Source organism: Sinohyriopsis cumingii, chromosome 9, assembly GCF_028554795.1.
Source record: "Sinohyriopsis cumingii isolate HCF-2022 chromosome 9, ASM2855479v2, whole genome shotgun sequence".
NCBI lineage: Eukaryota > Metazoa > Mollusca > Bivalvia > Unionida > Unionidae > Sinohyriopsis > Sinohyriopsis cumingii.
Genome location: NC_142969.1, coordinates 35,985,629 through 36,013,458, shown reverse-complemented (window position 1 = coordinate 36,013,458; position 27,830 = coordinate 35,985,629). Strand labels below are relative to the sequence as shown.

The window sequence follows — 27,830 nt, the reverse complement described above, 5'->3', positions numbered from 1 at the left end:
ATATTAGCCTAATGACCTGTACAGTCCTACGCCATATCAAACTCGTTCTTTCCGCCCACTCACATTTGTAGTTTTGTCTATATCTATAATAACTAGAACATATCTAGTATTACTCTACTTCCTCGCTATCATTTATTTACACGACAACGACGTTTTTGTTGTCACTGTCCACGAAAGTTGATGATATGACTAAAGGTATGGTACTATCTACAAGCAACCTACTTCTTCATACAAGTAGAACATTATTTGAAATAATCCAGTTCGGTGAATGTATACTAGAAGGTTAGGGATAACAATCATGTGCATGTATGCATAACCTTTTCATTAAATTGTCAATATTGAACAGGACAAGTATAGATAGGTAAGTACCAGATAAAAGTTTTAGTATGGTCAATTTTTAATGCGAAATTATCATATAAATACTCACAAGAAAGGGGGGGGGGGTCATACCTCATCAGGAGTTCAGCAGTAAATTCGAAAATCTTATTTTTCTTCCTTATTTTCTTCTCTTTCTCTCCTTTTCATGGAACGTACGCAAATTAACATGGGCGACTGCGACAAATCTATGATCAAAGTTTAATGTAACCATTTGAATTGGGCAATTCAAAGTGATGTATGCAGATGATATTACGCGCGATAATTCTGTTGTTGACTAGTCCACTCGTATCATGTAATATTTATGTCTGGCGTATATCGAGTTCCAGCATTAACACCATTTATACATATGTTATATTTGAATATGGTAAATATGTTGAAATACAGCAAATGAAAGTAGAGACAAATTTAGGAGTGTATTTTATAATGAATTAAGATTTAGTGAACATCCAATGAGACACGAAAAAGCCAAACAAATGTTACGGCCGGTTAACGGACATTTCACCTGCCAGAATCAAAGACAAGTTTTTACACTACACACGACATTAATACGTAACCACGTTGTGGTATAAGCAACTTTAACTGGCTCACAATGCCCCCCCCCCCCCCGTGTGGAATATACAACTGTAATTTTGTAATGTGTGGAATATAACTGTAATTTGGTTACAGTGCCCTCATTGTAGAATATACAACTAAAATTTGGTTACATTGCCCTCATTGCGGAATACACAACTATAATCTGTCCACAATGTCCTCATTGTCAAATACTAGTATACGACATTAATTTGGGTACAGTGCCTTCGTGATGGAGTATACAACTATAATTTGATCACAATACCCTCGATGTAAAAAATAAAATCCCTTTGCCATCCTGTGGATGAGCTCATGCTTTCCTTACATATATACTGTATTTATATTTTAGCGCAACTCGGATGTATCATCTGCTCTATGTAGATTTATCGATTGATCAACATTCCATTTGGAATCTGTGTTGCATATATGTTGACTGCCATTCGTGGAACTATTTTAGAATAAAATATGATTTATTATGATATGGATACAGTGGGAAGTTCAGAGCTATTTGTAGAGACTATATAAGAAAAATAATCGTGACTCAAGTCCTACTTCAATTAGACGCCATTCGAACCATCTCGGTTATTTACGAAACAAGAATTGGTCGAGAAGCTGCAAATTCATCGAGCTATTTTCTTTTTACCGTCAACGTGCAAATTTCATCAGCTTTGGTGTTTTTCAAAATTGGTCACTTCTTTTTAGGCATTATGGAATTGCAGACTTCATGCAAAAATGTACAGACCTCCAAAATTGAAGAGCGTGTGTGCTTAACTGCGTGCGTATGCATAAATGTGTGCTAAAGATGCTTTATTTGAATGAAAGTTTGAACGAATGTGTACTACCGTTATTTTACACCAGGTTTCAACATTTTATAATAAAAAACATTCATATCAATGAGCATAATTTGTATTTTAGAATGCATTAATGGAACAATTAATACATCCAAACCCTGTTTAGTTTGAAATCCACAATTCGTATTTTCTATATGACATAAGTCGAAGAGAACAACTCATTAAAATAATTCAAAAAACCTTACACATACACACAGTGGCGTCGCTAGGGGGGTGCGGGGGGTGCGGACCGCACCGGGTGACACCATCTCAGAGGGGTGACACCAAAATGAAAAATTGCAAATTTTACAGAGCACACACTGCTCAGTCTAGCCGGATTCATAAGCGGATAACCGATCATAGTTAAATACATGACTAGCAGCACAGCAGTGGCGTCGCTAGGGCGATGTGGGGAGTGCGGACTGCACCGGGTGACACCATCAGAGGGGGTGACACCAAAATGACATTACTAAGGATTCCGTATGGTCTGTTACGGAAGGAGGACCATTGGGGTGACACCATGAGCTACCGCACTGGGTGACACCAACCCGAGTGACGCCACTGCATACACATGGTAGTAACGCTGCTTATCTGAATTATATTTTGGTAATAAATGTGTATATTTGTTTATATTTTGCATGATATCTGTGTTTGTACAAATAAATTGGGGCACCTTCAAAACTGTGCCAATGATTGATATAATTTGAGTTTGATAACCTTGAACTTTAACGTTTTGGTTAAAGATCTTTTAGCAGTACAGCTAAGTTAAAATTGAAAGCTCGTAACCAACTACTATGACTGTACCTACATTTTAGTTTTCCTTAACATTTGATGACAGCTTTTGTTACTTTTCTTTTTTCTTTTTTTTGTTTTGTTTAGTCTCTCAGTTAAATTAATTAGCCTCAATTAGCCCCTCAACGTTTAGCCCTTCAGCACCTCAGTTAAAAGCAACGAATTTAAGGTACAAAACTAGTTCACGAATCTTTCCAAAAGTTGAGAATTATATATGCTTATTTGTTATTTTTAATTTTGCTTTTAATTTATGAATGAGTTATTCACTAATTCAAGTTATTAGAGTGACGGGTGACTATGAAAAACCCCACAAAAGCATGCGAGCGAGTAGAACATAACATAAAGTGATTAGAATATAAAAAGAACATAACATAAAGTGATTATTTTCTATTTTGATTATTGATAGACTAAGCATAGCTGATTATTTTGTGACAACAAAAGACAATGCGCTACATTTTGCTGTCACATGTGGCTGTCACTCTGCACCAAAGCGTCTCTGCTACCTGACAATTTTCTATTCGTTTTTGGATACTATCCCTAAGCCGACTTGCCTGACGGACGCGCATGTATTTTAAAATAAAATACAATTATTTAAAATAATTAAAAATGATTAAATGAAAGAAAGAAGTCACATCTTTCGACCAGTCAAATCCATCGTATACAAAATGTATGTTACACAATACGTACATGGCCGTTGTGTGTGTGTGTGTGTGTGTGTGTGTGTGTGTGCATATATAAGGATATGACTACGGCAACACTATAACCAATTATCTAAGATAAAATGTTAGCATTGAAAAATTGCATGTTCTTTCTCTCTCCCTCCTTTCAAACTTCCATCCTTTACAATACATACATATAGATGCTTAAATTAAACATTAAATTTTAAAACATTTAAAAGTAGCAAAACTTATTTTTATAATAGACGAAATTCTCTCTGAAAGTTGCTAGCAAGTTTACTGATTATTTGATCTTTTTTCAACACCTACTTACTTCCCCATATGAAACATTGCCTTTTTACAGAAATTTCATAATTCATATTTAAACGTGTCTTATCATACTCAAATATGCTTAATAAATATAATCTTTTTATCTATGTCATTATGAATGTCACATCCAATAAATATCTGTTTTTGATTCTGTGCATTTTTTATGTTTGCTTGGGTGCCGGCCGATTCGGACTAGGCTTACTCAGACCAGATTACTTTCTGATTCAAACAAAAGTCCGACTCATTCGGACTAGATTACGAGCTGAATCGGATCAAGTGATGTAGTACTAAGTTTCACCTAAGATTTAAATGTGACAGTTACATTTCTTTCAGTTACGAATTCAATACCTTACTCAAACCACGATTACTGTCATTGTGCCTGCCCCCTCCTCTCTCTCTCTCTCTCTCTGTCTCTCTCTGTCTCTGTCTGTCTGTCTGTCTGTCTCTCTCTCTCTCCAATAAGTTTTTATTAGTATGCTGTTGTCATGTTGAATATGTTATAATAATTTTATCATGTAGGGCGAGGGCTAATTGAAGTTGTTAGAAATGTATTCAATCCCATAGCATACTATTGTGACAATAAATGTTCTAAAGAAAACTAATCAAATGGAATAATGTATGACTATTTATTTCGCATTAACAGTTCAATAGTTAAATATTTTAAATGGAGCTCATTTATATTTGTGCAAAATTTAAATAGATTATGTTATTTTATTGAGAAATGATGCTATTAATAACACTGAACAAATCGTGAAACAGTGACCGTCATTTATTGTTGTATATATGGTCTAAATATGTTACTGCGTTTTGGATTGATTGATGTAGAAATTATCTTTATCCTATATTAGTCACTGTGCTAAATAACACATATATTAAAATATACTTAAAATATAAACTAGGTTACTGTGATGTATGATTTAAAATAAAGAATATGATAGCATAAAGAGAATTGTAATGTTAAATATGTTGAAATATATTCAGAATGATGACGAGTGTGTCCTCAAAATGTTGAAAGGAATGTTGATCAATGTTGTTGTAACTATTGCATCATAGTATCACCTTCTTTGGAATTATTGCAGACAATAATAATAAGACCATCTGACCATCAATTCGCAACACGCGTTTGATTAATGCCTTAATCTAAACAAACATTATTGTCATTTACCATTTTACTGAATTTACCATTATAGAACAAAAAATATAATACTGATTTTAAAAAACTTTGTGATCTTTGCTTACATGGAGTTGTTATTATACTGTGTTAATATAACTAAATATCTACTCAGAAATCAATGACTATAGTATGTACTTTAAATGAAATATTCACGTTCATTAATATTTGAAAAAGTTCTCAAAGGTTTGAATCAAATAAAATAAGTCTGTTTACTGGTTAGAGATTTTACTCTTAAGATAAGCATTCAACAATGAGAGTGAAGTAAGTGGTAAAGTTGTGTTACTCGTGAATAACTCTTTACACAGTATTTATTTGGTAAATTTAGTGCAAAGAAAACACGATTTACATGAGAAATCAATACAAGCAATGGGTCTGTTTGTATACATCATTGTATGATTGTGGTCATAGCCAATAATACTGGCATGATTTATGAAAAGTTTCATAATGTTTTTCAAAGATATTAATTCAAAGATTAACTTTATGTTTTTTGGTTTTTTTATTATTTAAACTTTGTAAAGTTATTTGATTAAGAATAATATAAATGAGGTAGCTCTGATATTTTGTTCTGATTTTGTCTACAAATTTATGAAAAACAATCATAAATAAATTATAAATGATACTATTTAAAAAAAAAAAACAGTAATAATTACTGAAATAAATCATGCACGCGTCCCATTCTTTTTCTTATAATATTTCGCATGGTCTGAAACAGCTTAGCTTTTGGTGCGAATCAGCCCGTAATTTGGTCCGAATCATCCCGTAATTTCTATCTATAATCTATCTATAAATACGTTGACGCAGTCACACTTGACTATTAAGCAACGGGTTAATATATAAATTATATATATAATTTGGTCCGAATAAGCCCGTAATTTGGTCCGAATAAGCCATGGCCCTCCAAATCTACCAGCATTCGATTCCTTCCATTCGTTTCCTTGACAGAGACTAAGATGGCCGCTCCCACGGGTGGTAGAACCTGCAAAATCGGTCCATCGATTTTGAATGCGGATTTATCTATGTTGGCTTCAGAATGTCAGCGGATGATGGACAGTGGGTCAGATTATCTACATTTAGATGTGATGGATGGCCAGTTCGTTCCCAACCTTACGTTTGGTCATCCAGTAGTCAAATGTTTGCGGCCCAAGCTTCCCAGGGTGTTCTTCGACATGCACATGATGGTTGCCGCACCGGAACAGGTGAAAGGAATAAAGTATAGATTAGATGTTTGTACCAGAGTATATTGATAATTTCGACATACGCGGGAGAACAGGCTTGATGTCCGGTTCTGGTAGGAGAAAACGTGGTTTACTCCGGTCTTATCCTCAGTACTATAGTCCTATAAAAGTATAACGTAAGACACATCACCCGATATTTATTGTTCTGAGGGGTGATGGGTCTTACTGTCTATCAGCGCTGTGTAGCGTATTTTGATGTCGACTAACTGTAACGGAAGTCAAATTTTCAGGAATATCACACACAATTGGCAATCAATAACGACTCTTTCCTACTAAGTAATGTTTTTGTCAGACTTTACTTACCCTGATGTCTTTTCTGTAATAAATTCAAATTCTCACAAAAGAAATGGACCTGTTTTCAAGTTTGTTGGCCTACATTTCAGTTGGGTGGAAAGCGATGAAAGTCGTGAATGCCAATGTCGGGTTAAGTTGAAATATTATTCTTTGAGGAAACGAATAAAAATATATTATGCCTATTGGAACTGTAAGCAGAGTTTCATTTCATTAAAGAAACACACATGAACCTGCATAAACATACTTAGGTATACCTCAACTGTCATCACATTACCACAAATTAAAATGCATGTAAACAGAACATGAAAATGTGTCCATTTGTTAGTGTCATAGTTTCATTCTGCCAGGATAAGGACAGCACAGTAAGTATATTAATTACACATAAATTAGTGGAAGAGTGTCGATATAGGCTGCCAAGTTTGTGAGATATTCCTGAAACTTTGACTACTCATTCCAATGTCAAGCAACATTGGAACACGCTTAATACAAGGCCGTTATTTGCTGTTTTATATTGTAGGACTACTAGTACTAATATTAGTACCCTAGTCCAAGTTTCCTCTGACCCTTTACACCATATTTTTGAAACATTTACAATTTATGTTGGGGTGAAGTTTCCGAGTCCATTGCCTTTAACTGCTCTAGCAAACTTGAACAACCCTTGCGAGATTTGTGTAGTCATGTGCTCAGGAATGCATATGATGAGATCCAGGTCAAATTTCATCAATACTGTAGTTTTGTATCATCTGTCAGCGAATTAAATATATAACAAATGCTATGCTCACAATTTATGAGAAAATAAACCATATTCCTATTGATTTCATGCAGGTATATCTCAATGAAAGGTCATTCAAGTTTGCTAGGCTGGCTGATAAGCAGCTACCCTATGCTGACACCAAATGGTATTTGCAAATTCCAAATTTTTGATGGACATTTGTCTCTTACCCTACAATTTTTTCTGTCTAAATAAAAACAAATAAAAATTGTTTAGCCATTGTTTGATGGGTTATAGCCATTCCTGTTCCTGCCTTGAAAGGTTGGTCGATTGTAGTTGGTCTGTTAACTTGATTATTTGAGTGTATCACAGCATAATGTACTCAGGCAAGATAAGCGGATTATGCCACAACAATGCACTGTTAAGATGGTTTGTCAATATAAACAAAGGATTTGTTTATGAAACGATAGATTCCAGTGCATTATTTTATATCCAAGTTTGCAGCTTCCTTGCATGTTGCCTTTGAATTTCTCTACTCCAAACCCAAGATTTGATGTACAAGTTTACCCAGTAATCCCTGAATAAACATTTTATATTTTTTTTTTATACTGTTAAGAAGCAATTTTTTTTGTTTACGAAAAAAGTACATGCAAATGAAATTTCAGAAGCCACGCCATAATCGTCTTATATTAGAATTTGTACATGATCTATTCCCTAAAATGATAATAAACATTTTACACATTTTTTTCTCTCATTCTTTTAAGAAGATAAAAAAATTTTTTTTTTTCATGTATGAGACAAATTCATATAAAACTTCAGGGAGCCACACCATGATCATGTTATATCCATATTTGTGTTATAACAGAGTGTGCTATAGTGGGGTCACACTAATTTTAAATGGTTTTATTTATTCTGAGTTGTTTTTAAAGTAAATATAAGTTTTATGTGAAATCAAGCAAATCAAAGCTAACATTGTGGAAGAAGAATGCAGGAAAACGCTGGGAAGAACCACCAACCCAAGAAGGCTACTGACTTGTTTAGTATAACCGAGATCCCACTAGGATTTTAAAACAAGGAGTACAGGACTCCCAGTTTGGTAAAAAGAGGAGTCCCACCATCAAATGTTGCAGTCCCTTCTTTCCTACAGAATCAATACAGACGCGAGTGCATCTATAGCTTCATTACAACAGTCCATTTACAGGATTGCAAATTTATGGTTTGTTTATTTATTTATCTATGTCCTTGTAGTAATTTTAGGCAATGGTTAAATAGTATCTGATTTGCTGTTTTTTCCCTGTATTTTCGCAACTACGTGTCAAGTCTGAGAACAGCTTAGACCTTAAAGCGCATCTCACGAATTTCACAACATAGCATTGTCCTCTATGTTTCTGACCTACATAATTTGCAGTTTAAAGTTAAATCTTTAATAAAAAAATACCTTGGCTTTGCTTTCAATGATATGTATATTTTTCTGAAAATATTTGCCTGATGATGTACGAAAACAGACAATCTAATAAACTGGTACATCTCAGACTTAGTGAAGTCTGCCATTGTTTCCCGTTAGGCCTACTGGTTCACTTACAGTTTCAAACTAATTTTATGACGAAACAGTGTACAAGAGGCAGTTAATATATATCCAGATCACCGATTCTGATCTTAAAAACATGTTTGTATGTTTTATCATCAAAGGATATCATGCAGGAAATTGATAGTTGCTACCTTATTCAAAAAAGGGTTAATGGTCAATCAGCTATCAAAACATATGCTTGTGAATGGGCCGGAGTTTGTCAACGTAATTGATATCAAAACATGGCCTAGCTACTGAATACATTTCGCTACAAACATTTGACCTAACCGGGCTAAGGCGAGGGGCATTTTAAAAAAAGTATGGTCAGTCAATGTACCTCTTAAATAGCTCTTGTTCGTCCATCAGAGTGATGCTGAAGTTTGTCAATCCAAGTAAGGATTTATTCCAAACACTAAGCTAGGCATCACACACTTTCTTACACTTGGCTACTGTCCTGTCTGAACTATCAATTCTAGCAGCTTTAGCACTCTTCTGAATCTCATTACAGTCTTCATAAGTTTGCCGTTTAACCACAAAATACTTATCCAAATTTACGAATGACATTTTGTCTAAGTCTCAACATGTCTTGATTCTCGTGCACTACTTATTCCGATACATTCGGAAATGAACACAATAACGAAAGCAAAAGTTGTTTATTTGATGTACTTTTATAGATGACCACATGTACATCTCTGGGTCTTTCTGCCTCTGAATTCAATCACTGTAAATATCAGTACATTTTCCCACCAGCTGCCAGTCAGAGCCTTTGAACTTGCTGCCCAGCTATTGCATCATGTTCTTTTTGATGTACTCTTATAATGGCAACATGTATGTACATCAAGGGGTCTTTCGGTCACTGAATTCTGTCATTGTAAATATAAGCACAGCTAATTGATCAACACATTTTCCCACAAAGCAGGTGGCTGAAGCAGGACTGGCAAGTCTTTGAATTTTGCCGCACACCTATTACATGCGTATGGAGGACTCCTGCCTCAGTGATTTTCTGTGTCCCATATCAAAAATTGGCATCCAAATACACATAATTAGGCGTTTCCGAGATCTCTGGTATAATATGTTTGAATGAGATATTGTGCCCTCAAAGTGATGAGCGAAGTCGCAAAATGGACTAAAGGACCTATCATGTATACTAGTTAATAGATGCAGTTTATTGGGGCTAATGAGTAGAAGAAGAAAAAAGATCCTGATCTGCTGACTCATTATGAAATGGCAGATCAGGGTTTATCTTGCCTGCAGTTGGGTCATCTTTTAAGTAAGTATATATGGTAACTCTTTTCATATGTACATACACATGATGGGATATTGTTTATGATATTGTTGGTGCTTGCATGTTATGGTGAGGTCAGACATCATAATATTGACACAGATAATAATTTTTTTGCATGTGTAGTGAATACATTATATTCTGTAGAATATGGAATATTCATCACTGAAATGAAATCTATGACCATACCAGTGTTGTATGAGAGACAGCGTAATGCCAAGCCATGTTTGTGCGAAGGACCATGTAATATATTCTCTTCTTTTTTCATTTTCAGGTTTAATTTTGTTGATTCAAGGTTTGAAACAGTAAGTTTTTGTTTTCACAGTGGATAGGAGAAATGGCTGATGCAGGTGCAGACCAGTACACATTCCACATTGAGGCAACAGATGATCCAGCCAGAACTATCAGGAAGATAAAGGAGGCAGGAATGAAAGTAAGTCATTAAATTTGTGTTAGTCATAGTATGAAATTGGGTGAAGGCTAGGAACCAATAATAAAGAGGTGATCAATGAAAAATTACAGAATACAGTATTTTTTTGGTACATAGATCATTAAATATGCCAACAACCTTGGGGGGTGAGGGCATTTGCAGACTACCCAAAAAATCCTGGTGGCAATCTTGAGAAAGTAATTCATTTAATATATAGTGCAGAACATAGCATTAGTGTTCAAATAAAATTATTAAAATGCATTGTCATAAACCACTTTTATGTTTTACATTCCATAAGAAATGATGTTATGACATTAAATATTGATATTTGCATAGCAATAAAGGTGTCATTAAAGAATAAAGTATAAAATTCCATTTGTATTTCATACCAGTTTTTTAACATTAAATTGTTATCCCTGGACTGTTTGAAAATGGGTTGGGATATCTTTTGTTCTAATTACATTTGTTAGTCCAGTCATTCCATCCTTTAGTAATGTTTTATTATGATTTGCAACTACTTAAGCATTGATTGAAATTTTGAATTGGAGTTTAAATGGTTTCTAAATGTGTACAATAGATTCAAAATTTTTATATGAGACCTTTGGTAGGATATTAATAGGGTTTTGTAAAAAATCTAACCAGTTTCTTTTGTAGTGTAGGTGTCAATCTGAAAGTTAGAGCATATTGTATTCAGGGTCAGGTGTGGAGCATTTGCAACATTGTTTTGGGATTACCAGCTTTGTAAGGCCATCAGAAACTGTTGAAGTCTCCACCATTCATAAACACACATACACAGGACATGGGAAGATGACATCAGACATACATTTAGTATAGACTCATGATCTTGCCTTTGGTTATGGGACTTACCCTTTAGTAATAATTTTGAAATTTAAAGAAAGTCACACGATATACATATCTGCCAACCTTCCAATCCCGCAGTTAGTGAAAATAGGGATAAAAAGTAGTGAATTTGGAAATAAATTAGTGAAAATTACCATCACAATAACTCCATCCACTCTGACCATCAATACTACATTATATCAAGATCACAATATAAAACTAAATCACTACATATATATCTGCATTTCTCCTTCAAATACGTTCCCCGATCACATTAACGTTAAGGATATAAGCCTGCTGCCTCTCGAATCCAGCCCTACTAAAAGACGAAAATTCATCTTTTCTGTCTATCTCATATAGACCAAAGGGCAATAACTCTTGCCCCTTACCTTCCTTTGCCACCACCAGGTGTCACTAGTTCTTAAGCTTTGCTTGTACTGATAACACGTACTTTATACCTCCAAACAATCCAAGCCATCTTAGCGTTAAAATTGGACCATCCGAAGTTAAATTTGGATTTATTGCGTTGGACAATCATTCTTCTACAGGTTGTATACATTATTTTAACAATTCTTTCAAAATTGAGTGACTTTGTCACCCTTACGGATTTCGTCTACTGAAGACCATGTTACACATGCTATCGCTGAACTCGTGTTGTCAATTATGAGTTAACGCGACACTGACTAATTTCGCTTACTCCGTTAGTAACGGTTGTGGTATTAGCGAATTAATAACATGCTGAATTGCTATTTTGTGTTTTGTTTTCTTTTCTTGTGTTGTTTCAGTAGAAATGTCAACCAAATGCATGAAATGCAAAAAGTTCAAAGCAAAAGAAGACAACCATGACTCTTGTATTGTATGTACCAAGTGTACATCATCTATACCATGCAGCATGTATAATACTTGGACAGAGCAAATGTGGGCTGATGTAGTCCAGAAGGCAGCAAAAGGGAGGGATAGACGGAATAAGTTGAAGAAAGATAGCATTGATGTCCTTAGTATACATCCGAAGACAGCCTCCATTGCGAGTCTTGTGGGGGATGTTGGGGTCCGCACTCCACCTAAAGTTCGTTGTTTGCAACCGTCAGCCACAGTAACATCAGCAGCAATGGAGAAAAATAATGTTGACAGGGTACAACAGTCCACCTTTGAACAGATGCGTTGTTTGGTCCAGGAAACAACGACGCAGCTATTGACATCAGGCCAGATATTACCCTTATTTCCCTCGCTCACTTCCACAGCTTTTTTCTGAGTCTTTGGGGGAATGTTCCCCCAATTTTAGGCTGCCCAGTGGGCGTAAGTCCCCCCGCATGTCTGAGCATGGCCTTTGGGCCTGTAAGTCAGGACGCATGGGGTTTTTACCGGATTCATCGGATCCATTTCATTATACAACCTCTACGTCACCGGCCGTCCAGCTGTCCTAGCATGGGGACTCTATTGCTAAAACGGTCCGACCAAATATGATTTACGGGGATCTTAGTGATAAATCTGTCCGTCAAGGTGTACCGCCGGCATCATACCAATACTATGGCAGAGATTTTAGTGAGAAATCTGTCCATCCAGCCAGGCCATTGGAGCAGCCGGTACCAATGATAGCAGGACCGTCGCCAACATTCAGGCCGACGACAAGCCAGACAAACCAGCCGGCAGGGCTGGCCGTCCATATGTTCACGGCTTATCCACAAGGGAGAGTTAGTGACAGTGTCAAGGATGACGGAATCACGTCATCTATGCCACCTGGTATGCTCTATCCAGAGATGCAAGCTATTCCAGAACACGACTCGGCACACAGTGAGGGTGACAAAACTCATGCAAATCAGCCGTACACAGATCCAGCCATGAAACAGACCGAGTTTGGCTTCAAGGCGGCAGTGGAAGAAATTTATAGGGTGTTGTCAACTTCAGAATGCCCTCCACCTCCTACCGCCACTCAAGACTACAAAGTTAAGGCATCTGTAGATCTTGACGGGGAGGAAGAGACGCCGTCCTTCTGGCTCCTTCCCCAGTCAGCAAAAATTAAGGAGATCAATGATCGTCTATCAGGATGAATAGGTGATCCAGGGAATGCTAAGGCATTCTTTTCAGAAAGCCAAGTACCAGTGACGTTCTCATGTCGCTGGTACAAAACTCATTCAGACGCCTTCAGTACGGATCTTCCAGCCCTGGACAAAAATATGGCAGCAGTTCACATGTCCGCTCCACTGTTTTATAAAGTGGACAAAAAAAAAAAAAAAAAGTATTCCATGCCACATCAAGGCTAGTCCGGAACGTAGTCGCTACGCCTTCAATGTTAGACTTGGCTTCATTAGCCATTTTCCGACTCGCAGAAGAATCTGACAATGACCACGCTTGGGAAGTGATGGCCCGGATTGCTAGAGTTATTAACAGGGCAGCTCACCATTCCATGGCTAATACGTTGACTGCTTCTGCCAACTTAGACCTGATACGACGTGATGCATGTCTGCGGTCCACGTTGCTCAAGCCCCATCATACTCTGGCTTTACGGATGACTCCGTTTGAGTCGCCTTTACTCTTTGGAGGAAAAATTGAAGAAGTTCGGAAGCAGGCAGCTCAGAAACTGCCCCTCCAACTCGCCGCCCAACCCTCGCAGGCGTTTAGAAAAAAATCAGCCCCTGCCACAGCGGAGGGATGATTGGCGGACCAGGGACAAGGGATCCTTACAATCAAATGTGCAGTATAGATCCCAACCCAATGCCAGGAGACAACAGTCTAATCAAGCTAGGAGGCAACCATACAGAGGCGGTAAGAAATAAAGTTTCTCCATCTTCAAGCCTCCTAACTGTAAAAGTTGACATACCCTCCCCACCACCCGCGGACAGCCTACCTGTGGGCGGCCGCTGCCTGCAATTTCAGGACCACTGGACCACCCTATTTTACTCAGAACGATTGGGTGATCCAGGTCATTTCGGAGGGGCTTTGGATTTCATTTATCCAACCCCCTCCCCTGTCCTCCTCTCCCCTCTTCACGGACGTACCGTCCGATCGGGAGAAGGATACCTTTCTACAACAGGAGATACGGTCGCTCATAGAAAAACAGGCGGTGGAGATTGTGGAAAAAAAAAAAAAAAACCCGCAGTCGCCGGGGTTTTATTCCAGGCTGTTTCTTATCCAGAAGGCAAACGGCAAGTTGAGGCCGATCATCGACCTGAGTCGCCTCAACCAATACATTTTACCACCGAAATTCAAGATGGAAACGGTGAGATAAATCCGTCTTTCCATCCGGCAGGACGAGTATGCCGTCAGTCTAGATATGACCAACACATATTTTCACGTCCCTATACACCCCGCGTCACGGAAATTTCTCCGATTTGCTTACCGCGACGCAGTTTATCAGTTCCAGGTCCTACCCTTTGGCCTCAACATCATCCCTTGGGGTTTTACCAAGGTTATGGATTGTGTCATCACCCTGTTCCGCTCGACTTCATCTACAGGGATGGCAGTGTACTTGGACGACATCCTCAGGAAACATATGGTAAGTTCTATTCTGCTCAAAGGCAGAAATGATCTTTTAGCACTTTTAGATCATCTAGGCTTTCTTGTGAACTGGAAAAAGTCTGATCTCCGTCCATCCCAGCGTTTTGTCCATCTGGGTATGGAGTTCCTCACCAATCTGAATCTGGTACGGCTTCCTCGTGCTCGCGTAATCTGGATCGTCGAACTTGTCGAGTCCGTTTCCAACAGGACATGGATTTCAGCGAAAGAATTCTTGCAACTCCTCAGATTATTCAATGCGGCGGCGGACTTGATCCCGCTTGGCCGTCTTTTTATGTGTCCCTTACAAATGACGTTACTGGCACAATGGCGCCCCTTTTCAAGTCCCCTTAATCAAACAGTAATGATCATGCCCGAGATACGATCATTCCTGCATCAGTGGCACAACCCCAGTTGGCTGTCCATGGGGATTCCTCTGGAGATGCCCCAAGTGGAGATAACGGTATGTACTGACGCCAGTACCTACGGTTGGGGTGCCTACCTGTTGCCGGACTTCGCTACAGTCAGCGGCACGTGGGAGCCAGGGGAGAGGCCTCTCCACATCAACCTTTTAGAAATGAGAGCTGTCATCAATGCATTTCATTTCTGGAAGGCTCAACTCAGGAAAAACTGTCCTCATTATGTCAGACAACTCTGTGGTGGTGACTTACCTCCTCAAACAAGGGGGTACCAAATCACCAGACCTGTGCAATCTGATCTGGCAGTTTCTACGTTGGTGCGACAACCTCCACATTAATGTACAAATCAGACACATTCCTGGCAGACTCAATGTCTTGGCTGACACTTAATCCAGGAAAGGTCAAGTTATTCACACGGAATGGTCACTCCATCAATCAGTCTTTCTTCGGATTTGCACACTTTGGGGCCGTCCGATGATCGATCCTTTTGCGACAAGGTGGAATCGCAAGTTGCCCACCTTCATCTCTCCGGTTCAGACCCAGAGCTCTGTCAATCAGCTGGGAGGGGTTGTGGGCATTTGCCTACCCTGCCACGGTTTTGGTTCTGAAAATAATCCAGAGGTTAAGGGGTCAGAACTGTCGGATGATTCTGATTGCCCCTCTCAGATGGAACAAGTCCTGGGTCACCGATCTACTCATCTAGCGATAGATCTACCCAGGAAGATTCCAACCAGCCCAAATCTTCTCAAACAACCGCGGTCACGAGGGTTCCACCCCTGCCCGGACCGTCTTCTTCTTCACACTTGGCTCTTGTCCGGACAGCCTTGCGAGACAAACAATTTAAACCTTTGATTGTGGAGAGAATCTCAAGAGCAAGAAGGCCCTCCACTCTGAAGGCTTACGAGGGAAAGTGGCATCTTTTCAGGGACTGGTGCCATATCAATAACATCGTCCCTTTGAGTGTCTCAATCCCTCAACTGGCCAACTTTTTTCTCTGGCTTTTCGAGGAGAAACAGTTGGCCCCAATTACTATCAAAGGCTACCGCTCCATGATATCAGACACATTCCGCCATCATGGTAGATGTGATATTGGGCATAACAAAGATCTATCAGACCTTTTAGCCAATTTTGATTTCAATCGACCAAAATCCCTCACCCTTTTTCCAAAATGGAATCTGTCCTGGGTTTTAACATGGCTCAATTCAGACAAATTTGAACCTTTAGCCCACACTTTGTTAAAGCTACTATCATACAAAACATGTTTCTTGATAGCCTTAGCTTCAGCATGCAGGGTGAGCGAGTTACATGCCCTTTCCAGTGACCCGACTTTCTTCAGTCTGGATCAGATGGTTCAGTGGTCCTCCTGACGCAACCAGGCTTTATAGCCAAAAATATGTTACCATCCATTGGCAATCAAAGAATCATCATTCACTCGCTCTCTTCCATAGATAAGTGAAGAGCAACAGCCATGCAAGATCCTGTTTGTGCACTCAAGCACGATTTAAAATGCACAGAGGTATGTCGGGACACATGTAAGCACCTCTTTCTTCCGGTCAAAGCTGGTAAACGGGATATCAACCCTCAAGCCCTTGCTTCATGGCTGAAGTAGGTTATACGCTCAGCGTACTCTGTGGTCTCACAAGATCAGAGTTGCCTCATGAAGATTACAGCTCTTGAGATTAGAGCAATCACGGCGAGCCTTGCATTCGAACGCAATGTTTAGATCCGAGATATAATAGAAGCTGTTGGCTGGCATGCAGAGTCAACCTTCTCCAGTTTTTATCTCAGAGATTTGGCTTCGTAAAGGCAAACATTGAATCTGGTATGTCCGGTGTCGGCAGCCCAGATGACCACCAGACCCATTTAAAACAATCAGCACAGCCTATCAGCTTCACTGGATTCGCCACTGAAATTTCGTAGGTAAGAAGATTTCAATAACTATCTTCTTAACCGTATATAGGGGTCACATATCACGGCATCCTAGGCTGTGTTGCTGATGAAATTAGGAGAACGGGTTATCGTTCAAATGGGGAATCCAGCCATCATTCCCTAGAAGGTACCCAGGGTGGAGGTAGGATGCTCAGCATTCCCTCCTGCAATTACCTATTCTCCTAACGTTAATGTGATTGGGGAACGTATTTGAAGGACAAAGCAAATTTTTAGTAAATTATGTTTCTCCAAGAATACTTACCCGATCACATTACTTAAAAACCCTTCCAACCACCCCGCTATGCGAGCATCCTCTATAATATATATTGCTCAGCTTAAAAAACTAATGACACCTGGCAGTGGCAAGGGGAGGTAAGGGGCAAGAGTTATTGCCCTTTGGTCTATATGAGATAGACAGAATAGACGAATTTTCATCTTTTAGTAGGGCTGGATTCGAGAGGTAGCAGGCTTATATCCCTAATGTTAATGTGATCGGGTAAGTATTCTCGGAGAAACATAATTTACTAAAAATTTGCTTTCTATTTATTATGGTATTCAAACTTCACTTGTTCTTGTGGTTATGTATCAAGACATGATACTGTGGCAGACTTGAACTTCCTCAACTGATTGAACGTAAATTTGTTTTCAAAACAGTTAAGACTTCTTGCCTGCTGATTGATCTTGGTGACTAAAATGCTGACAAATTTTCTGCAGCAAAGGAGGCCCTAAAGTCTGTCTTATTTTTCCTCACTAGAGAAAATACTCTTTTGGTGTCTCTATTGCTGTGAGGAATGCACAGGACTGCAGCACTTTTGGTTCTTCGACAGTGAAATTTGGAAGCGATCTTCGAAACAGGGAACATTTGTTGGAACAAATGTTTAGCATGGTCTCCTGCTGATAAAGGTAGATTGTGTTCAACAAGAAAACTCACAAGTAATGCTTCATTATTGGTAGCTTACAGGTCTTCCATTGATGGCTTAAAATATTCCAAAGCTGAAATCTGCGAATTCTTAATTTTCCCAATGTCTACATGTTTTTTCCAACCGACTTTGTCTCTGCCACCATGCCCAGTACTAAAATTTGTGGCACACTGTGTGAAACAAGCATGATATATACATATCAGTGTTTAATGTCAGAATGCACGGCCCATTTTTGGTATATTCCAAATTAAGCATCTCTTTTTGAGCAATACATTTTTTTTCCTAGGTGGTGAAGCCATTTTCAAGATCTTACCTGCAATGCCGAACAGTAATTCAAATCAGTGTTGGTGATGCATGTGCAGAGCAAAATTCCAGTTAGGTCCCATTTTCTCTCAAAAGCATTTGTAAAACTACTCATATATATAGATTAAAAATGCTTGCTACAAGGGCCAACTGTACCAATTGGCTGTGGTTCTACTAGAATCGCGACCACCAACACCGGACCGTTTCGGCAACTGCCATTATCACGACTAGCACTTAACGGGAAATCAGTTATTTTATTACAGATTTATAATAATTGAGAATTGGAGAATTCATGAATTCATGACATTTTTGTTTGCGGCGTGAATCCGTGAATAGCTGGAAAAGTCATGAAATTCATGCCAAAATCGTGAGGGTTGGCAGCTATGCATATACTTGGGAAGATAAACTCACATGTGCATCCAACATGGGCTCTATTCATGCAACCTTAGTAGGGGTCTTGCTTCTGGGTAATTACTTAAAAAGTGTTTAGAACCCTAACAAAAACATTAACCACATTCATTTAGTATGCATTGGAAGATAAATTTATGTGTGCATCGAACATAGGCCCTAAACTTGCCCTTCAAAAATGCACTCCAAATGAAATTTTATTTAAAAAAATATAAAACTGTGTACTTGAGATAAAACTCTTTAATCCACTGCAGCATCATCTCATCAACACAACCCTTCTCCTGCACATGTATGATCCATTATTTAGGTGCATGAATATTTATATTAGCTTTCTCATACTGTGAAAAATTATCATTAGAGGCAACACATCACCTAAAACAGAAACTGCAAGGACTAAAGTCAGATTTTTTCAAATCTGCACCAGTTGTGCTAATTCTCACACTTTTTACCCCCATCTTATTGTCAATCTCTCCAGGAATGAGATCAAAGTACAGTAGAATTTCATCCATTTTATAATCATATTGATTGTAAAATCATTTGCTTCTCTTCTGGTCTTCATGAATTCATCAAATGATTTTATTTTCTCCAAATCTTCTGGGTGATGCTGGATAATTGATGTATATGCACGAAACACTATATTGTGTCACTTAAAAATTGTTCCATTGTTTCAATTTATTTTCAAAATTCCCATGAATACTGGTGAAAAGGAATCAAAGTTAGCTTCCATATCTCAGCCATCTTTGTTTCAAATCAGCTCCCATAAAAGAATCCAGTGTCTGCTTCTGAGGTCAGCTTGCTTTGCAATAAACTAACCGTTGTATTGGTATCCTTAAAATAATAAAAACGGTTTGAAAGTATCCAAAGTCTGTTTCTGAGGTTGGCTTGCTTTGTAATGAATATAACCTTTGTCTGTGATGTCTTGTTTGTAATTTCAAATAATGTGTTTACTGCTCGCTTCCAGTTGTGTTTATTCACCACCCGGTCTTCGATGTGCTTGTCATCTGTAGTTATAATTAATACAAACAAGCAATGATATTTGCAGGTAAATTGTATACACAGCAATAACTTGCTTTAATGATACTTTTGTAACCCGTGCTTGTGAAAAGATTGTCACTTTCACTCAAGTGAATGTGTTTTCAGATAATGATTTTTATTTGCAAGATACTGTCCAATAGTTGACCTGGCTATGGCTGAGTTTTGATTATTGTGCACCTAACACCATGTCATGTGTGAATGGAAGTTGTCTTCAAGATATCGGTTGATTATTTCCCTCCTGTTTGTGATTTTGTTGGATCCAGTTTTCAGTCAGCTAACATATTCAAACCTTTGAGCACAACCAAACATGAGTTGTTTCTCAATGGTCATATCAATGAACAACATATCTTGTCTTATCGGACATAAGCGATACACGCTACAGTATGGAAGTCTGTGATACATACTGGTACACAGAGTTTATGGGTTTATTTTATTCTTTAATGCTCATGATGAATAATGATAGCAATACAATGTTAGTTTCTTTCTTTTTATTTTTAGATAAGTGTTTTGTTTATCTATTTTTTTGGAAGGTGCTGTGGGGAGGCACAAATTCTGTACAGTTTTTTTTTGTTTCTTATGTCTTGGGACATATGACTTAGTTGAAGAATGTTTACACAATAATTTCTTGGACAAAAAAAAAATAATTATTTTATCGTGTCCAAATATATACGGTGAATATGGTGACTTGGAAACCGTAAATATTCTCATTATAAACCACATATGCAGAGGCAAATACACTCTTGCATTGTTGCAAAAGTGTCCATAAATTCAGGCTTCACCCCTCACAGTTTAGCTTGAAATCACAGGGATATACAATGGTGTGCCAAAGACCTAATATGAAATGTTAAAAACATGGGGAAATTTTAATGTTAAGCTGACCAAGATTAGTAAATGTTAATTATTTAACTAGTTTCCAGATTTTTAAATGAAATATGCACTAGATGTAAGACTTACATCCAATCATAAGTTTTGTAAAGGCTGGAGTTTCAGATGATTCATAATTTGCTCTAGATATTGTGAGTGAAAGGGTGTTCTTTACACTTTTAGCAAAATCAGCACAAAAATGTTGTGTGGTGTAGATGAGGTGGGAAAATAAGTCCTACAGTTGTCAGTTTTTGCACCTACTTGATTAACCTCAGAATTGCTTTAGATGTCTTCTCAAATAAATGAAACGGTGCTAAAATTTGGCCATTTTTAAAGAAGGATGTGGAAGTGATCCTGCAAATTATATACCCATTTCCATACTTCCAGTTTTATCAAAGAGTTTGGAAAATCATGTAGCAAACAGGTTTATAACTACTTTAATACCTTTTCCCTTTTCAACAAGAAGACAGGCTTGTACAAAGAGCATTCATGTCAAACAGCTTCCAGAAAACTAACTGACCAACAGCTGTAAAAAATGAAAAATGTCAACCTAACTTGCAGAATATTTCTGGATATTAAGAAAGCATTTGAGCTCGTTTTTCTTCATATTCTCCTTCTTATTTGAATAAAATCATTGTTATTAATATAATTATTTTGATTGTTTTATATTTGTAAGATCCTCTGTGAATCTGATTCCAGGCTGGTATTGGAATCAAGCCCAAGACACCAGTAGATGTCTTAGTTCCATTCATTGACTCCGTTGACATGGTTCTTATCATGACTGTAGAACCAGGCTTTGGAGGACAGAAATTCATGGCTGACATGATGCCAAAGGTTTGAGAAACAAAATGCATAAACAGTGAGATAGACATGCATTTAGTATCTGTAATATTACTTGTTTCTTTACAGTCTATTTCTTTGTTTAGTGTCTGGTTTATTTTTTCTGGACAAACCTTGCTTGAAAAGTTTTGAAATATCAACTGTCACTAAATATGTAGAATTATAAAAAAAGTACCTGAATGGTGAATATTCATTTGGTAAAATCAATGAAATACCTTAAAGAGGAAGTATCTGTTAGTGTTGGTACTGCAGTAAAAAAGATTAAATTGCATCATTCAGTTACAGAAAAAGTACACAATTTTATTGTTTTTAGAAAAAAATATGAGTTGTTGTTTAAGATGAAAGAAGCTGATACAGATTCTCAGACACTTTATATGATAGTAAAAAGTATTTATTTGCCTGCTTCTTTTTTGTGGATGCCATTCCATGTCTGTATAGTAAACATTGGTCCTCATGACTTTTGAGCATTTGGTAGACCAGGTAATGTGCAGAGTTCAAAGGAAACTGAGGGAAACAGGAACAAAACAAAAGAATTAGGAAGGTACAGAACACACTTCAGTGATGAACTTGATCAATGAAATTCTCTAAAATAGAAGACTGATGGTGAACATAACTGTGAGGTAGCAGAGTATGATAATAATAATGATAATAACAGTGATGATAATAACAATGATGATAATAACAGTGATGATAATAATGATAATAACAATGATGATAATAACAATGAAGATTACAACCGTGATAAAATTGTTATTAGCTGGCTTTCATTTTTGAATCAGAGCTCAAATGATTACAGCTGGAACATATTTTTTTCAGGTGCAGTTTTTGAGGGAGCATTTCCCTGACATTGACATAGAGGTAGATGGAGGTGTAGGACCTTCTACTATACAGGAATGTGCCGAGGTAAGACCTCCCTGAAGAAGAATAAAATGTTGCAACAGTCTTAGACGGCATTCTAGGGTGCTGTCAAATGCTGCTCATAATTTTAATACTGTTGACATGCAAATTTACTTTAATTCAGAGTGTTCCAAGTTTTGTTTAATTTTATGGTTCCTGTAAACCACAAGTTTAAGAACTCAATGAAAAAAGATTCAGACATGAGAGATAAAGGATTCGTCCTCCCTCACCGGCATATCAAGGAATATATGGTCCCATGCAAATATTACATTATATAAAACAACAACAAATGATTCCCCAGAAGAAAAAAAATTAATTGACAATCAATCTTAATCATGTAGCTCTATCCACATTCATGTTGCAAGGCTTTGTGAGTGTGCAGATCATGCAAAAATTGTGCAAGTTCTCATACTTGGAAAGCAGTATTGCATGAGAACTTCCACAAATTAGTTCCGAGTTATGCATATAATAATGCACTCTCTGCAGTATAAATTTTCTTTTTAACCATCATGATAAACTTAATAAATAAGAATCAAAAATAAATAGTAAGGATACTTACTGGATCAAAATATCTCTGTCCGTTCCAAACAAAGACAGATATGCATTCACACAGGTATAATTACAGTGGTATTAGCAATAACTGTATTATCATTTTAAATTGAAATAAAAGTAATTAGGAGAGAGGGACTGGAAGAGTAAGCTTGTTCTTACAATTTGCTGTCACCAAGTGAAATTTATCGACAAAATGTAATCTGTTGTACAGAAATCCCAAGCTTTTTAAGCATGATTAAAGACTCGTAATGATCCACTCAAAGGCATTCTCTTTCCAAACCTACCTAATTAATTGTCAATCAATGATCAGTACTGTCCTAACATGTAATAAAACATAAATCACCTACTGGCAGAGGTGTGAATAGAATTCATGTCTGCCAAGTTTACCATGGGAATAAACCACTTGGACACTTATATATTATTATTTTTCTATTTCTGCATAATCTGATTTTAAACTTGTCAAATGTTCGTGGAACTTTACTATTTACTTAATTTTTGATACATAGACAATGAAATGCTATTATCAAACCCATTTGATTTAGGTTTTTCCATTCACATATTTTTAAAATCCAAGTTTAATCATCTGGACAACCGATTGATCAGACATAATCTTTGTTCCCTGACAGATCCAGATAATTGGCAATTTACTGTATATATGTGTGTTACTTATACACTTGTAACATTTTACTCTAGAAGGAGTCAGAATTTTGCCATTATTTCCTTGAAGTTGGAACCTGTTACTCTTATTTTCTGATTCCACATCACCATCCTCTAAAAGCTGGAACTGCTTTTTCCTTGGTTGGCCAAGTTGTCTAAGGCGCTTGCATTTACCAGTCTCTCTCATCTCAATTCTGTCTGCAAGTGTTTGATTCTTGCGCTTAGCCAGTGTTGGCATATGAGAAAACTTACCAGTAGCTTCCATGCATCAGTTGTTCTTACAGGTTTTATTTCTCCAGGTTCTTCCTCAACCTGTTAAAGTGGCTGCCATGTAGAGACTTGTCATGTGCCAAAAAAATACCATTAAACACACAAGTATTAATAATGTTGTTTTAGCCTAAACATTAAGGCTTAATCCCTGAATATACCTTTTGTGCATATTGCACCATCTGTGCTTTGATTTGATAACAAAATTAGGCCCAAACCACTGCATTGGTTGGGTTATTTGTGGTCCCAGCTCGGTGGCACATGCTTGAATACCATGTTTTGTAACTCCTCTCCAGCTATTTAAGATACATACATATGATATAATTTTAGGGAGGTTTGAAAATTTACACTGCTGACTTTGAATCCCTTGGTGGCATAAATAGAGTTAGGTGGGACAAAAGGTGTAATGAATAGGATATATAGAGTTAGGTGGGACAAAAGGTTTAACGAATAGCTTAGATTTAGGTAGGACAAGAGGTGTAATGAATAATATAAATCTGGTTACATGGGACCAAAGGTGTAATAAATTGCATAAAATTAGGTGAGACAAAAGGTGTAATGAATAGCTTAGAGTTAGGACAAAATTTGTAAGGAATGGCATAGAGTTAGGTGGGACAAGAGGTGTAATCAGACCTGATTTTTCTCCGTTTTAAAGTGGAATTCCTCTTTTCTCCTGACTTGAATCAGATTTTTCTTGCTATAGTTTGTTTTTTATAACATCAACAATCTGGTTTTTAAAAAATGGTCTTTCTGGTCTCATTCTGCAATGACCTTTGTAAATTATTTGTTCCATATATTAGTTAGCACATGACTCTCGTAAAGAGTATTCTGAGTAGTCAAAGGTTTGGATTCATCCAGTGAATCTTCATATAATGGTAACTGATGGCAATGGAAAGAAGAAGCAATGCTTGCAAAACATTGTGCCTAGAGTTGTTGAGAGACCATGACACAAAAGGTTTAGATAAAGGTTTAAAACACGTATGGAAATTTAGATGGTCAGTTTATAAGAAAACTGAACGCTAGAGGACTGGCATATTTAGACCTCTGCAAGAAAGATCTGAATTATGGTAATCGTGGTTGGAAGACTTTGGAACAGCACCCGCAAAAGAAGCTGCATATGGAAACATTGAAGCACAGAAGGCATCTGGAAAAATTGCAATTAATTACTATAAAGAAGAAAGATTTCTTGCATGAGAATAGATGTAGCCCTCTGTCAAAATATGTACACTGCATGTCACCAATGCAAGCACCAGCTTGAAAGGAAAAAGGCTCTCATTGAGAAGGAAAAGAAATTATTGCATATTGAGCCCAAAAAGTAATTGGTGAAAAAAAATGATAGCTAAAGAAATCTTTGCCAAAGCCACAAAAAGAGCTTGACTGGCATATCAACAGGTTGTGTCCATTGGAGAAAAAGACAAGTGAATGTATGGAATTATTTGTATATAGTTGATGTACTTGGGTGTTTATTTTACAGATTTGTTATGAAAAGAGAGAAGTAAAATATATTTGCTTCAAAAATTGAGAAATTACTGTTACTTAATTATGATGCAAACACTGACATGCACATGAAATAACTTCAGCATCAATGGTACTGGAGAAGAAATTCATGTGACAATAAATATTGTGAAAATATTGAAGTCAAGTTGAACATTTTTGGTAAGTTTATTAGTTTTTCAAATGATTATTTTGGTTTTATTTTATAATCTGATACATAAGTTGCACCAGGAACAGGTTTTTATGAGTGTAAAATGCATTATTTGGATCCTCCCACAGGGGTACTGCCCCTTGAGACCCCGTTGGGGGAAGACCCACAAAACCCCTTACAATTTTTCAGCTTTTTTTTTTATAGAAGACCCAAATCATGTCTGTATAATGCATAGTATAGAATTGGGTGGGACAAAAGGTGTAATGCATAGCATAACAAAGATGTAGTAAATAGCATAGAGTTAGGTGGGACAAGAGGTGTAATGAATAGCATAGAGTTAGGTGGGACAAGAGGTGTAATGAACAGCATAGAATTGAGTGGGACAAAACGTGTAATGAATAGCATAACATAGGTGTAGTAAATGGCAGAGTTAGGTGGGCCAAGATGTGTAATGAATAGTATAGAATTGGTTGGGGGGGACAAAAGGTGTAATGAATATCATAGAATTAGGCTTGACAAGAGGTGTAATGAATAGTGTAGAATTGGGTGGGACAAGAGGTGTAATGAATAGCATAGATAGAGTTAGGTGGGACAAGAGGTGTAATGAATAGCATTGATAGAGTTAGGTGGGACAAATGTTGTAATGAATAGCATAGAGTTAGGTTGGACAAAAGGTGTAATGACCAGAGATTTAATGAGTAGCATAAACTGAGTTAGGTGGGAAATGGGTCTAATGAATAAAAAAGAAAAGTAGGTGATTGAAGATCTTTGTGGCAACCACCTAAATTTGTGATGCTGTTTTCTTTCTATGACTAAACAGAAGCAATAAAAGAAAGTTACACTGAATGTAAAATTACCTGTTGACCATATTGGTTGTACAAAGTTAACTTATCAACAGGTAAGTCTCAAGTCAGATATTCATGAATAGTTAAACAACAGCAACACTGAAGCAAAATAGTTTTTCCTTTAACATCTCTTTTTGACATGAAGTTATTGTAGGGGTGACATTGATTTATTGGCCTCTAATATCGACCATTGTAAAGGAATTTGGGCTTTTTCTTTTGTGTTACAAGTCTCAAAACATTAATATCATTATTAATTTACTCAGATAACTATTATTCCACAATTTTACCTCCCTTTGCAGGCAGGTGCCAACATGTTCGTTTCTGGAAGTGCTCTTGTGAATAGTGACAATCCAATGGTGACAATTCAGGCTTTACGCAATATTGTGAATGAGGCAATTCAGAAATCCCAGCTGGAGAGATAACCAAGAAGTGACATCATAGTCCATTAGTTTGAGTACATATAGTAGTTTAATTGGACAAGCTAGAACATTTCTGAAATGATCAGGGATTAATCAACAGTGGGACTTGAACTTCCATGAAATCATAGTGGCAGATGGACTTCAGTTCTTTAATAGTAAATGTAACAGGTTCCAGATTGATTGAAATTAGTGATTTTTTGATGGCTATCATTTTAGATATCTACTTGTCATGTGCCAGGGTAACTCATTTTATCAAGAATATTTTTGTAGACAGTTCATAAATATTTGTACTTTTGTTATTGATATAAGAATAACGAGTGTCCATAATTTGTCAAATTGGGATGAATTTGAACTTTCTGGATTTACATGTAGGTTTAAAGATAGGAAGAAGAAAGAAAAAATTCCTTATGTTATTGTAAACATTTTAACAAAGCAGATCATCTAGCTATTGATGGATAACAGCTCAAAAAATAAATTCCTGTCTATCAGAGATGAGTATGCTTCAATAGGTTTTTAGCCACATACAAAGTTGGCTTGGAGCCATGGAAGCTCAATTTAAAGAGCATCCAACTTGTAATCCAATAGTCACAGGTTTGATTCTTGTTGTTGTTGTTGTTGTAGGGTTTAACGCCATTTTTCAGCACACGATAGGCTATACATGGCAGCCAGTATTAATAGTGGAGGAAGAACCCGGGAAATCCCCAGAAAGAACCACCGACCCTCAAGAAGCTACTGGCAAGCTTTCTCACATTCCCACATTGGCCGAATCTGAGACTCGAACCCATGGAGACAGAGGTGAGATGGCAGTGATCTGTAACGGAGAGCGCTTTAGACCACTCGGCCACTCTGGGCCCCTCACAGGTTTGATATCCTCCCAGGTCAGCATGGGTTGGCTGCCTCAGTGCATCCTTGGAAAAGGCACATGGCTCCATCTGCCTCAGCATGAAATAGCCAATGAAATATATTCATTGTGCTGTTAAAACCCACAAAAACAAAAAAAAACCATGCATACAAAGTTGGCACCAGCAGTGCAGCCTGCATGTGGTAGATACAGATTTGCAGATTTAAGAAGGAATTGTAATTGATCAGGAAATAAATTGCAGCTGAACTCATATTGCGATACATTGTGATATAAATAATTGTATTGTAAATGTGTCAATATGTATTGCTGCCTAGCTCACGATTTTTGAAAATCAATGTCATACCAACTGTCAGCATGATTTGCTGAGCCTGTAAATTTTATTATAA

The 27,830-nt window shown here is 37.3% G+C and overlaps 1 protein-coding gene across 2 annotated transcripts; it reads left to right on the top strand.

The window, feature by feature from the left end:
• Positions 1-174: 174 nt before the first annotated feature.
• LOC149791552 (ribulose-phosphate 3-epimerase-like) lies at positions 175-27,068 on the top strand. 2 transcript variants are annotated; one of them, XM_089970088.1, is made up of 6 exons: positions 175-195; positions 5,673-5,926; positions 10,146-10,253; positions 21,160-21,294; positions 22,117-22,203; positions 26,463-27,068. In XM_089970088.1, exons 1-6 carry the CDS (start codon positions 186-188, stop codon positions 26,583-26,585), a joined length of 717 nt encoding a protein of 238 aa, XP_089826214.1. In that variant the 5' UTR covers positions 175-185; the 3' UTR covers positions 26,586-27,068. The 2 variants fall into 2 exon arrangements, with proteins under 2 accessions (XP_089826214.1, XP_089826215.1); XM_089970089.1 differs by lacking the exon at positions 175-195 and adding an exon at positions 222-361.
• The last annotated feature ends 762 nt before the right edge of the window (positions 27,069-27,830 follow it).

Excerpts from the sequence above, each read along its gene's own strand:
- LOC149791552 (XM_089970088.1), top strand. Across the intron at positions 5,927-10,145 it reads TGGTTGCCGCACCGGAACAG|TGGATAGGAGAAATGGCTGA; the intron begins GTGAAAGGAATA and ends TTGTTTTCACAG. Across the intron at positions 21,295-22,116 it reads TGGCTGACATGATGCCAAAG|GTGCAGTTTTTGAGGGAGCA; the intron begins GTTTGAGAAACA and ends TATTTTTTTCAG.